Source organism: Porites lutea, chromosome 5 (assembly GCF_958299795.1).
Source record: "Porites lutea chromosome 5, jaPorLute2.1, whole genome shotgun sequence".
NCBI lineage: Eukaryota > Metazoa > Cnidaria > Anthozoa > Scleractinia > Poritidae > Porites > Porites lutea.
Genome location: NC_133205.1, coordinates 40,462,137 through 40,475,365, shown reverse-complemented (window position 1 = coordinate 40,475,365; position 13,229 = coordinate 40,462,137). Strand labels below are relative to the sequence as shown.

The 13,229-nt window shown below is 38.9% G+C and overlaps 2 protein-coding genes across 3 annotated transcripts in view; one reads left to right on the top strand and one right to left on the bottom strand.

The window, feature by feature from the left end:
* The window catches only part of LOC140937626 (coiled-coil domain-containing protein 180-like), a 38,440-nt gene extending 32,185 nt beyond the window's left edge, over window positions 1-6,255 (top strand). Inside the window, exons 41-47 of the mRNA XM_073387180.1 lie at window positions 764-924; window positions 1,387-1,524; window positions 4,181-4,292; window positions 4,876-4,947; window positions 5,066-5,158; window positions 5,522-5,598; window positions 5,825-6,255. Coding sequence (XP_073243281.1) covers window positions 764-924; window positions 1,387-1,524; window positions 4,181-4,292; window positions 4,876-4,947; window positions 5,066-5,158; window positions 5,522-5,598; window positions 5,825-5,953 — 782 coding nt within the window. The 3' untranslated portion in view covers window positions 5,954-6,255. The remainder of the gene's footprint in view (window positions 1-763; window positions 925-1,386; window positions 1,525-4,180; window positions 4,293-4,875; window positions 4,948-5,065; window positions 5,159-5,521; window positions 5,599-5,824) is intronic.
* On the bottom strand, window positions 5,930-12,968 carry LOC140937624 (AFG2-interacting ribosome maturation factor-like). 2 transcript variants are annotated; one of them, XM_073387179.1, is made up of 5 exons: window positions 12,645-12,968; window positions 10,029-10,105; window positions 9,237-9,339; window positions 7,395-7,513; window positions 5,930-6,657 (listed from the first exon to the last, which is right to left on the bottom strand). In XM_073387179.1, the coding sequence occupies exons 1-5, from the start codon at window positions 12,908-12,910 to the stop codon at window positions 6,614-6,616; spliced, it is 609 nt and encodes a 202-aa protein (XP_073243280.1). In that variant the 5' UTR covers window positions 12,911-12,968; the 3' UTR covers window positions 5,930-6,613. The 2 variants fall into 2 exon arrangements, with proteins under 2 accessions (XP_073243280.1, XP_073243279.1); XM_073387178.1 differs by having other exon boundaries at window positions 5,930-6,431.
* Window positions 12,969-13,229: the final 261 nt, after the last annotated feature.

The window sequence follows — 13,229 nt, the reverse complement described above, 5'->3', positions numbered from 1 at the left end:
CCGTAAATATAAAGTATTTATTCACAACTATACATTGCAACAGTGATTTTGTTACAAATAGTTATGGTGATTCCTGGGACTCATCTTGTGAAAACTCACGAGTCCCAGTCAAGAACCAATGAGTCCTAGTTAAATGAAAAACAACAACAACAACAAAAACAAGTGCGAAATTGAAAATGCTTGGGCCATTATGTCACCAGACAGTTAATCTGAAGACAGACTGCAACACTCTGTGTTACAGTACACTGAAATTAAAATATATTCCTTCTATTTTAAAGCACAACAAAGGCTAAAAGAAATATGCGTCGTTCAACAATAACCATAATAACTGCCACAGAAATTACACGAACGGGATATTTCTACAAAGACACATATTCAGATCGATCGATCGATCGATCTTTGCGTACTACGGGACGCATGAGATGAAATATTTTGCGTGTTTAGGGATTTTTATACGTCAGGGACGCAGGACGCAGAGGTAACAAAATCACTGGTTTTGCAAACCTCCTTTTATGCATGGTCCATAAAGACAATTACAATCTGTAATTTTTATAACCGGTTTCCGACGGTTTTCGCAATCTTCATGAAAGTTTAGGGAGTTTTAAAATATTTTGAAAACTCGAAATTTGCATGTGGACTTTCTCTTCTCTAAAGCAGATACTCTTTTTCCCTCATCAAAATTTGAATATTTCTTTATCTGTGCACGGCACGAGGTACGTTATTATATTTTGTCTAATTCATTGAATGCCTCGTTTGTTTGCAGAACTTCGCTCGCAGTTACAGAAATTTTCTGTGATGTTAGTTCACCTTCCACCGCTGGTTGTTCAGATCATAATCACAGACCAACTGGCTGAATTAGAGAAAGACAGAAAAACACTGGAAAATGACTATCAGCTCAGAGTACAAGAATTAGAGAAAAGAAAGGTATTTAAAACCATTAGTGTCGAGTATTAAAATAATTGTTATACACACTTACACACCAGGCAGAACCTAGTGTTTTTAGGCTCGATAATAACTAACTGCCAGTTTGTTCAATGGCTCAGCACCTCCAAGAGTTGGGATTGGCCAAGGAATATGGAACCAAACAACAACAAAAAAACCTAACACTATTTTATCGCAGTCTTTAAAAAGTAATTTACGATCTATTTTCCACATTAATTGAAGTAGTTTTTAAAACCAAGTTTTGTGACAGACCAAGTATGTGCATGTCATAAGGAGTAAATGCAGTTTGAGTCCCATGCAGTATGCTATGCTGCATCAGGGTTACCTAGCTTATGAATAAAGGCCATCCAGTTGTCTATTTCTCAGGATAAATGCCGCCTTTCGAATTAGCGAATCAAGTGACAAGGCTTTGTAACATTTTCTTTCCTTTTCTCTTATTTTTAGAATCATCATCAATCTCAGCTGCGCCCGTCTCTGGGCCATCCTCACAACCGAACAGAGATGGACACACTTTGCGCCAGTGAAGAAAGACGGAGACAAGAGGCCCTGGATGGAGCTAAACAACATGCAGAAGCGTTAGCGGTGCGTTACCAGAATAGCTTGTTTTAATATGGCTTCGTACAGCAACTAAATCTTTATGAACCTGGGCTTAATCAGGGTAATTCTATCCTGCAAATACGGTCGCTTATATGGGGTCCTCAGCGACGAGGAGCGATAAGAGGTGGCTGTTTTCGCAGGCTTGGCTATTTCGTTTGAAACCAGTTTGACATGCACTGTAGACAAGGTGCTGTAGACCAATATTATAGAGCATAAACTCTATTACTACCATTATTACTTTGGAGGGCATTGAGAAAAATGGCAAGCCAGTCTGGCGTTTACAAGTTAAATGGCTTTTATTTTCTCTCAATGAAAAATACACTTTCATGTGAAACTGGCTAGAAATTACAAAATTGTGCCATTTGAGAGTTCAACAATTATAATGACAAGAAAGGTTATTTGTAAACGTTGAAATTAAATGTTCAGGTGTTAAACTTATAACAGTTTGGCTTAGTGGGTTGATCTGAATGCTTTCGGCTTGAAGCCGCAAAACTTACATGCACTTCGCCGCCTGCCATGGAGCTACAACAGGGTTATGTACATCAGAAGCTTCTCTAACTTCTGTAGATCTTCTTCCTCTGGCTAAGGAGATGGTGAATTTACAAATTGTTTCAATTGTTGTTCTCTTTGTTTTCAGCCGTGATTTGAGCTTTTTTTTTTTTTTACACAAATGATGCAAGAAAACGGCGCGAACTTTGCACTGGTTTCTAGATTTTGATTGGCTGCTTACATCGTATGACTGTCCATATCCTCTCTTTGAGTCTTTGGTCAACCTCAGCGGTCTAAAATACATTGTTACCCGCCAAATTCTCCATTTTAACCCGCAAGATACCCCAAAATGCCCGACAAAGTAATAATAATAGACCTTATCATTCATTCAAAATATTTGGCCGTGTTTGACTGGCTCCAATTCCCCAGCTAATTCTTCATAACCAACTGGCGCTCACCATATTTGGAAAACTGGGCAAGCAATATACCATCGACTCGATGGTGTATTTTGATTAGAAACGAGGTTGATCGATGGTACATTTGATTGGAAACGAGGCTGCTTGGGCAATAGTGAACTAAAAAAAAAATTGCATTTACGGCTATCCGTAGACAAAATAGCTCAGTTAATTTTCTGACTTAAATTAGGGGAAAAATGCACGAATTGTGAAAACACGTTGTTCGATGGATGTTATACAGTGGAACCCCGTTAATACGACCACCTTCGGGCCATGGAAATTTGGTCGTATTAACGGGGTGGTCGTATTAACGGGGTAGGGTCAAATTATGATGCAAAATGTTTTTAAACTACATTGTACTACATCACAAACCCTTTCCTTTCATAACAAGGAACTGAAACAAGTCAGTGTTTTTTCTCATTACTCGGTTTCGTTTACTGTTACATTGTTCAGTTGCATTGAATTGCGGTTGTAAGGTTGTTAATTAACTGCAAAAAGGTTGATTTATATTTGTCTCAAAGAGCCGTTTTCTATATTGTAGCTTACAACACTTTCACAATTATTACAAAGTTTAAAGTTCTGGGAGAAAAGATAAGGAAATGGACTTGAAGAGAAAAGCCACAGTGGAAGGCAGTAGAAACAAGAAGGCAAAATAACTTAGAGAGCCTCGAAATGCTGCAAAGTGAAGTCTTTCAGATCTTTTGTATTATTTATTCATGCATCCTTTTTACTGCACACAGCAATTTACCGGATGTCATGCTTACCACTAACACAATATAAAAAATATAATAAAATACAAAATAAAATATTAGTAATGGGTTATTGTTTGTCAGATTGTGTCTGTTTTCATTCAGCAGCCCCACCAAGCATTTTGACTGGTCGTATTAACGGGGTAATTTTATAAAGAAAATAACGACTCAGGACTCCCAAAGGTGGTCGTTGGTCGTAATAACGGGGTGGTCGGATTAACGGGATTTTCAGATAAGAAAATGAGTGGGCTTTTGTTCGGGCCACAAAAAAGTGGTCGCATTAACGGGGTGGTCGTAAGGCGGGGTTCCACTGTATACTTTTTGAGGAGTATCTGCAAGATAAAACATCTGTTTATATCCTGAAACAGTGCCGATAAATAGGCTAAAAGTTTGAAAGTGTACGAGGAGGTGATGCCTTCAGCCTCGGAGGATAACACCCTCCTTGATCTGCGTAATTCTTCACATCCTACTCAGCCTCATTCAACAATTGTTAATTAATTTTTCGGTATTATCATCATGTGGACAACAGTTAGATGATCAAATAAATGAAGTCTGAGACAGTATACCGTACATCAAGATTTATATTCTTCTCGGATATGAATTATAAACTTACCTGCTAGGGCTAAGGAGATTGTTTGTGTTTCGTTAGCCACTTGAACAACTCGCCAGTGAGAGCTTTGTGGCGCGTTTACAAAAAAGCAATATTTTACTCCCCTAGGATTGGCCAGCTACACCAAAATGGCGGCACTTTAATTGTTTACTTTAACTTCGATATGAATGCGCGCGTAAATTAATGGTCTGCTTTCAGCAACATGTCTTACTGTACTTCATGATTTAAGACTGTTGCTTGATTATTTTTCTCTTTAAAGAGTTTTCAGCCTTACTCTCAGGCGCCTGTTCTACGAAACTCGAATTTGACGCGTTATTATTGTTGACTTTGCCTTTTAGAAACTAGAAGCTCAGGTTGCAAATTCGTTTATCGAGAAGCTGGCTCAGACATGTGAGACTATGTTGCTTCAGTTTGACGCAGTCCTTTCCTTGGATGATGTTGAAGTCGGAAGTAAGTGATTTCACTTCAGTGTTATCTGTTTAGGACAGTTGTATCTCAAACGGCAGGGAAATTGTCAACCTCACAATGGGTTCATCGAGTGAAGGAACCCCTCAGTGGCGTTGTGGGAGGTCATAAGTACAAATCCGGCCAGCACGGAATTAAGAATAGTGTATGCCTTTTCAGAGTTACAGTTGCTAACTTAGTTCGAGAAAAAAAATATGGGATTAGCGAAGATAGAGGAGGAAAATGATTTTGCGTGTAGCATCGAAAGGCTGTTGATTGAGTGTGGGTAAGTCTCCTCTAGCCAGCGAACGGCAGACGTTTCTCCTCGCTCATCGCCGCTAAGGGACGTTTCACGAGGAGGAACGTCTGCGACTCAGCGACAGAAATTCCATACCGATGACGTAAATCAATGTTTTCATGTTAAATCCGGTAGTCATGGGGTTCCAAATGCAACTAGAATTAAAGCGGAAGACAACTGGAGCTTATTCACGCGCGTCCGGCGATGTAGGTCACTTCATGAAACATTCAAATAGGAGTGACTAGTTCACCCCTGGGGTAGGCTTAACATTTTAACCGTTTGATTTCACAGAGGTTGAACCCAAACCAAAGAGTACCAAGAGACTGTTGAGAGAGAAAATGACCGGTAGTGAGGACGACAAAGGTAAGAATCAGAAATTGACCCAAGAAATAAGAAACCTGAGAAGTCGTAAATTTATACAGAATTAGCCCATTGACTGTTGTTGTTTTTCTGTAATCTTCTGTCCCTATCTCATTTTTAGATAAACTGGCACCATTCCCGTCTGGAGGTACTGTTTGGGAGGGCTTACCAACTAACGAACTTGTCCTGGAAGAGTCTGTTGACAAGAAGATTAATATCCTTTTGTGTAGTTCACAGTTTGCTTCTCCCCAGCTGAAGAGACCGAACATCTAAACAAGTTGTTATTTAGAAGCACTTCTTCTAGTTTTCGGGTCTTTCGACCAATATTTTATGAAAAACTTGAATTATGGCATTGTTAATGCCAATACGTATTTTAAAGTCCCACAATTATTGCTTGTTTTGTTCAAAACTAGAACAGGGATGGTATTGAATTATCAGTGTTGGAAAGTTCCACAGTTATGGCCTCGATCTTTGTCCAAAAACACAGGAAAGGAAAGAAAGGTACCTTTTAAAATGGCGACTACCCATCGACGCGTTAATTAAGATCCAGCAACGTATTTTCCTTAACTTTCATCACGAACCCCCACCGTCAAAACCGTCAAGACAACACAAGGTCATTTGGCAGTGATCCATTCACGGAACAAGGCTTATGATGTAAGGGATAGTAGTACTCATTTTATAAATTTTTTTCGTAATTTCTTCTTCTTCTTCTTCTTCTTCTTTGCTCATCCTAAAAAATTCTAATCCTGAGTTACAGCTAATCGTCATTAGAGCCGCTCTATGGGCCCTGAAATGTACAATCATTTCTTATCAATCAGTTCTCTTTAACTTGCCCACGATTATCTTGTAATTGATTATAAACATCTGTCAAATCTTTTAGGATTACAAAGAAAAGTTCGAGGCTAGATTGAAGGCCATTCGAGAAGCAATGAATGCACAAATCCAGAATGAAGAAAGATGGACACGAAGCTGGAAGCGATCAATCAGCAAAATCAAAGAACTTTATTGAGACTGCATTGCGAAAAAGTGAGAAAAGACATGCTTTGGCTTTGTGTAACACCTGGGATCCAAAGTTAACTCAAGTCCTTAATCCTGGAAGTTTGTCTAACTTTTATGTACAGTTTGGCTTGAGATCACTCCACGCTTGCTGTTGTAGTGGAGTAAACATTGGATACTAAACAAATGTATAAAATTATTATACCCAGCGCTTTTCTTTTGGCACTGATGTACTTGTACAGGTATTTATTATCGTGTATTGAGTCTCCCAGACCACGACTGTCAAGATGTAAATAAACAGAATTTGTTTTCAAAGTTCGTTTCACCCAAACTTCTTTATAACAAACAGCAAGGAATAGACTTTGTTTGACTCAAAAATCTGCTTCAACGGTAGCTCCAGATCGTACTGATCCTTGTCGGCATCGACAGTGAATCCTCTGTTGTTAGTTGATGTAGCATTTGTTGATACCACCGCTTGTCACACCACTGGCCTAACCACAACCGAGAACACAACTGAGATTGTAAAGCAAGTGTGCGCTCTATCCTCCATTGATTGTTCAAAACTATATCGATGGAGGTTCAAAAGTATATGTTCATGACAAAAGACTGACTTGCAAGGCTCATGACAGGGTTGACAGTCTACAGTAGCAGCCGCTGCCCAAACCCAGCTTGTTTAAGTCCTACTTGCCAGAAATACCGCCACTTGTTCCATGATATCTAAGCAGTCAAAAAAAGAAAAATATGCACTGTCGAAATTACACTATACCCAAAAGTAAATTTACTACGACCTAAAAATTATTTAAAGTCGCCCCATGTAAGGGAATTCTGGGAAATTTTTTGCTCATAGAATCTTGTAAAATCTGGAATCCTGGAAGTTGGAATCCAGGATACAGCTCAAGGAATCCGCAATCCAAGTTCCACTGACAGAGAATCCAGTGCATGGAATCTGGAATCCATGGTGTTGAATCCAGAATTCAAGGCTGTCTTAGATTCCCTTACCTGAGGCGATTTAAAGATTTCTTTGACTAAGAATAGAAAGGAATGACATAAACTTGCTTGTTCCATTCTTTCAGTCGGGACAAGCAAAAAGAAAAGCGAACATGGATAAAAAAAAGATGGGAAGGAAGAGAGGGTGGAATCCCCAGTCCTTGCCTCTTCAATTTTCTTGCACTCGCTTTTATTTGGCTGGTCCTGACTAACCAAGAACCTTAAATGGGCCATCTGAAAGTTGCCTGACATTTTAAAGAAGACTTTGTTATTGTGAATCAATTATAAAATTATTATGAAAAATCTAGTGAAAGGAGCCTTAACTGCTGGTAATGCAGCTGCTTAGGGTAGGAAAGCTTGCCAGTTGGTTAGGTGGGAGTAGCTGAGCAAAAGCTGCTAAATCAAATCGTTACACATTAACCAATTCCCACATCTGGTTATAGCCAGACATCCTGTATTTCCCTTACCTCTTATTTTATGAGCATGCCTGCCCTGTGTGGAGTTCCAGTCTCCGACAGCCTTGTGTACATCAACCATTGTTGTTGTGTATGTTATCTTGCTCAGTATTTCAGTCTTCTCTTCATATCTGGATAAGTATGTCAAGGACCTTGCTCAAAGGTTGTTTCAACAGGCTTCTTATGTGATGGTTTCATTTTGCACATTATCATGACATTTGATCTTAAATCCCACTCCATTGCAGAATCCATAAGAAGCAGGGCTCGAAAAAAGTCCCATTACTTCTTATGACAGTGAATTTGATTCCATTTTGCACAATTGATCTTAAATCCCATCCAATTGCAGAATCCATAAAAAGCAGGGCTCAAAATAAGTCCCACTCCGCAGTCCAGAAAAGTAGATTTTCTTGCTGGGCAAGAAACGTTTAAAGCTTACTTACCCAATAAGCAAGGGTTCAGGCAAGTCATCCTCTTACAAAATCATTAACTAAGACAAGCAAGAAGTTGCCTCGGGGAAGTAAAATGTCACAGCTGCTTGCCCAAAGGACAAGCTGGAATTAAAGTCTTTTTCGAGCCCAGAAGAGTCTTGTAATTGACAAAAACAAATTAATAGTCTAGTGGCCCCAGTTGTTCAAAAGGTGGAGAGCACGGAGAGCACTATACGTTGTACACTGGATAAATCTTTATCCACTAGATATCGCAATTGGTTTTCATAATGCTTTTCCACTAGATAGCGATATATATGGTGAAATGCTGATTTTAGGCTATTTAACACTAGAAACATCATATTGACCCCCTGCATCTAATGACAACGCGTGTTCTTCAACTGCCTGGAACTTAAAAAAAAGGAAAGGCATTTTCAGCATTCCTAAGGTTTGTATTAAAATGAATAATTGTTATATAGCAAACATGAGAGGGAGTCTTTCATCTGATATCCAGTCACAGAGAAGTGGATTCGAAGCACAAGGAGCAGCTATAAAGGTTTTTGAAATGAACTTACAAATGACTGAATGTCAGCTGTTTTGACACTCAAATGTTCAACACCAATTCTTGTAAACAGACAAAACTCAATACAAGCCTTCAAAACATTTGATGGTTTATCCATACCCAAATAAAACTTCACAGTACATTTTCATGATGAGTTTGAGAACAGGCCAGGATAGCACTACCCTACAGGGCACAGTTGTTTGAGGGCCGATTAGCCCTAACCCAGGGATAAATTTTAACTCAGGTTTCTTATTGTTTTGTTCAAAAGCATTTTCTCTGATAATTTTCGGTATCCTTTTTAGAGCGTCCAATCACCAAATTATGGAAAATGAACTTAAACCTCTATTATAGAATTCAAATTTTGCACTGACCTAAGGTTATCTTAACCCAGCTTTGAGCAACCTGGCCGAGACCAGATAAATCACTATCCAGTGGATTAGTGTACATGTATCGCGGGAAAACCAATTGCCATGCGCTATCCATTGGATAGAGATTTATCCAGTGGATAATCTTATCCACCCTTTGAACAACTAGGCAAGATAAATCCCTGTCTAGTGGATAAGTAAAACACAAATTAGGAAAACTAATAGCGTTATTCAGTGGATAGTGATTTTATATTTGGTGGATAGTGCTATCCACTTTTGGACAACAACTGGCTAGTAGTACCTGGCCCCAGTTGTTCAAATGCTGGATAGTGCTTCCCACTGTATAAAGCACCATCCAGGAGATAATTACTTAGAGAAACCAATTATGTTACCCAGTGGGTAGAATCCACTGGAATTTGAACATCTGAGGCCAGTTGCCTACAAGTACTTTACTTTTGGAAGCTAGTTTTTAGGGAGGAACTAATTAAATTTTTTTGGATACAACTCATTGTGGATTCTTTCAAGATCACTAAGCCACTCCAGAAGGTCAGCTATTGATGGCTGAGTGGGACTTCCTTCACATACTACACTCATGGGCAGAGCACCTGAAACACAAAAAAATCTGTTAGTTGTCAATTTTTTTAATTATGTACTTTTAAAGATTTTTCACGACACCACCACTGTTTTCCCTGAGAAATGACATCTGAGGAAGGACTGCAGAAATTCCATACTGATGACATGTCACTACCCAGGTCTGGGTAGTGCTTCGGATTGGTTGAAACAAATTTTCCTCAGAGGACAACCAATCAGAAGCACTACTCAAATCCAATTCTGCATTTGTTAACAGATGTAATTTTATGTGGAACCTGTAGTGGCATTGCAAAATTCTGGCTGTTTACTCAGGTTATAAGTGAAATCACCGATTCTATTTGTGGCGGCATGTCATGTCACCAGGTGGTTGCTTTAGGAAATTTCTCATAAGAGCTTGTACCTTTCCCTAGCTAGCCACCTCCATTTTGGTATTAAAAGCTTGAACAATTCAAGTTGATGTTAGTTGTAACGAGGGTGTCATTGCTCTTGGAATGACAAGGCTGTGCTTTAGCAGCACCCGGTGGCCCTTGGTGCCTAACTTTTTCTCCTGAGCATCTACAAAACCTTAGCCTTTTTTCAAAGGAATCATACGCGGGGCACCCAGGATTTCTCAGGTTCAGAGTACTGGGCTCCCTTGAATTTTTTCGTAGATTACAGCCTTCAGCAACATCTGTGTTGTAATTTTTCAGTGATTACTACATACTTGAATGGAGGCTGTAAACTTGCAAAGTACTAGACCAGAGTGATGATAACTTCATTGAAATACTCTTGTACATTTCCCTAGGAAAAAAAATCTATAGATGAAATATTGCATTATAGGTTCAAAGGACATTTTGAGAGTTTTGGTATTAAGTTTCTAAGAAAAGTTTAGCTAGTACTTTTTTTCCAGGTAATTTGATTTGACCAAGGATTTTATAGAGCACACCAAAAGACATTCAGCATTCATTCCTTTTTTTTTTTTTTGGGGGGGGGGGGGGGGCGGTGGGGGGGATGGAGCTTGCTTCAAGTCAGAGGAATTCTTGGGAGATTAAATTGAAATTATGACCCCATCTGTACCTCTGGTTGTCACCAAAACCCAAAGTATCCTCCAGAGGTTCCACTGTACAAGTTTTCCAAAAAGGGTTTTTTTCCTAAGTGAACTAATAATGAGCTAAAAATAAGCTACAAAATCTTTATAGGTCATTTTACAGTGTGTACTCAGTACTCTGGCCTTTGAACAGAAGCAAGGATGGCAGTAACATTGTTTTGTTACAAACCTTCTTATTTTTCATATGTGACCCTTCATGCGAAAAAGGGGCTTATGGATTTCACTAAAAACTGTGATTTTTTTCTACGGTCACGGTGCGTGAATTAGAGTTTTCACGGCGTGAATTTCAAATTCTACGCCCGTTCACTCCATGTGATAATTTTTCACTCTTGGTATGAAACTAATCATGTTGTGAAAGATCAGTGAAGACTTCCATGCTGTGATTATTTAACCGGTGTAAACTTTCACGCCATGAAATTAAGAGTCAACACATTTTCACGCCGAGAAACATATCGAGGGTGAATGAAATCTAACCTGTTTTTTTGTTTTGTGTTTTTTCTCGCCTCTTTTGGCCGCTTTTCGAACTGTAAAAAACGAGAATACCTGGTCATGTCAAGCGAAATTTGTGGAAGTTGATCCATGCAAAAAGTAATATTTCTCTCAGAATATTCACCCGTTTTAAATAGCTAATGAAAAAAATAAAAAAAATGTATTTAGAGTATTGTGTTCAGGCCTGTAAAGCCACAAATCACAATCACACTAGGGACAAAATCTCGTAATTTCTTGTCAATATTTTTACATATTGTATGTGTCCACGGCAAATATTTCATTAGATATGCACGATTGGAACTGCGTGTGTTTCATGTCAATATGTTTACGTTGTCTGTAATTGCAACAGTCGGTGACTTGGCTCTTTTTTTCTTCATCGCAACGTGCAAATATTCCCAATGTCGATGTCAGAGATGCTTAGTTATTTACCAAATATGGCAAGGTTTTCACTCAAAAAAACGAACAAAATTCTTTGCAGAAAGACCAACTATTACTGCAATTCCTAAAACCAGGATACCGAGGCGCATTGCAGTGAAGTGACTGCTCTTATCTGCAGTTTTGTAGCCCCATCACACGTGCAAACTCTACTTGATTTATCATGCTCCATTTCAAGTTCCTTGTCTCTTACTAAATGTTATACTCAAAATTTCACCGTTACAACGATCTGATTGAACAGAAGGGTAAAAATGAAATAAATCCAAAAGATATCATGCAATATCAAAACATGCGTTACATATTTCATCTTGTCACCACAGAGTCTAGCATTTGCATACTTCATGGAAGAGATAAAAGCTTGCAAACTCTTTCAAATTTTAGACGATATTTTGGTTGTAAATTTAGAGAATACAAAGAAAGAATCATGCAGTTGTTGATTATCTTTGGCGATCTTCGGTGATTCACTTTTTAAGCGATTTCATTTGTTTTACCGAAAATCAAAAATCAAAAGTACACGTTACATTCATTGGGGGAAATAAAGGCTTGCATGGCATCTAAACAATTCACTTTTGAAAACAATGTTACATTTCATTATGATAGAAAAACTGTTTTACAATAGGAAAAAAAAAAAAATCTGTATTAGCATGTTCAGAAGAAAAAAGGTAGCAATTATTAGATAACAATGAATAACATGTAGCTTTCAATACTGGTAATTGGATCTTGAATGACTTATACACACCAGCACTAAATCTCTGAAATTGGCATTGTAGATAATTAAAGAGTGAGTGGAAAAGTAAAATGTTTCGTCTGTATGAGCAGATTTTCTCCAGAGACAGTAACTTTTTCACGGGGTGGAAGATTTTCATGGTGACTGAAATTTTTCACAGCATGAAATATTTTCACGGCGATTATAAACTTTTTCACTGCGTGAAATTTTCACGGTAGCTGTGACACATATGTAAATGATCATGTTCCCGGGCTTGTTAGCATGAGAATACCATGCTTTGCACATGAAAAGTAGGACGGTTTGTAACAAAACAAGGTCACCACCATCCTTGCTTCTATTCAAAGGCCAGGGCACTGAGCACACAACTGAAAAATGGCCTATTGTTGGTTTTCAGCTGACATCATAGCGGCGGCCATCTTGGTTGCCAAAAACAAAAGCTTTTCTCTCTTGCAGGGGACTAAAACCGTCTGCATTTTGCACGAGATAAGATAACAAGCTTATTGACTTGTCAACAAATAATTTATGGCACCTTTTAATGTGGTCGCCAACCAAGAACAGAATAAAAGGATGAATATGCTTACAGATCTTGCTGAAGTTTTGCCATAATGCACTCTGTTTGTTTAAGCAGCTTGAATTGAAGTTTCTGCTTCAATCCTTCATAGTTACTTAGTGGGGAGTCACTGAAGTTATCTTTCTCGCACGAGTGAAGCTGTTCCAGGGGACTTCTCAGAGACTGAATCTGTTCAGTTGAGTGGCGATCCGTTTCCTTCCAAAGATTAAGCTGCCGCTCAACTTCTTTATAAGTTTTTGCGATCTTTTCGAGACACAAAGACTCTCTTTCTTCCATTCCATCGCAGTTCAAGAAATAAGGACATACTCTACTTTCGACGCCATCTTGCCAGTATCGTCCCCCAGGGCCCCCAGGGCCTTTTGAAGTTTGGTCAGCGGAACCCGTCATGTACGTCTATATGGAGCGTGTTTCGTTATTTTTATAGTGGTAACGAAGTGTAACGTCGTCCAAAAAGGTGATCCCCAGTCCCCCTCTACTTTACATCGCCTTCTTCACTCCGCACCGCTCTCCACTATCTGAACGCTTGGAACAGGCTAAAAAGGTGACCGATCATTTCGCCAACGCGTGGTTTCGTCAACGCCCCTTTCACAAACGT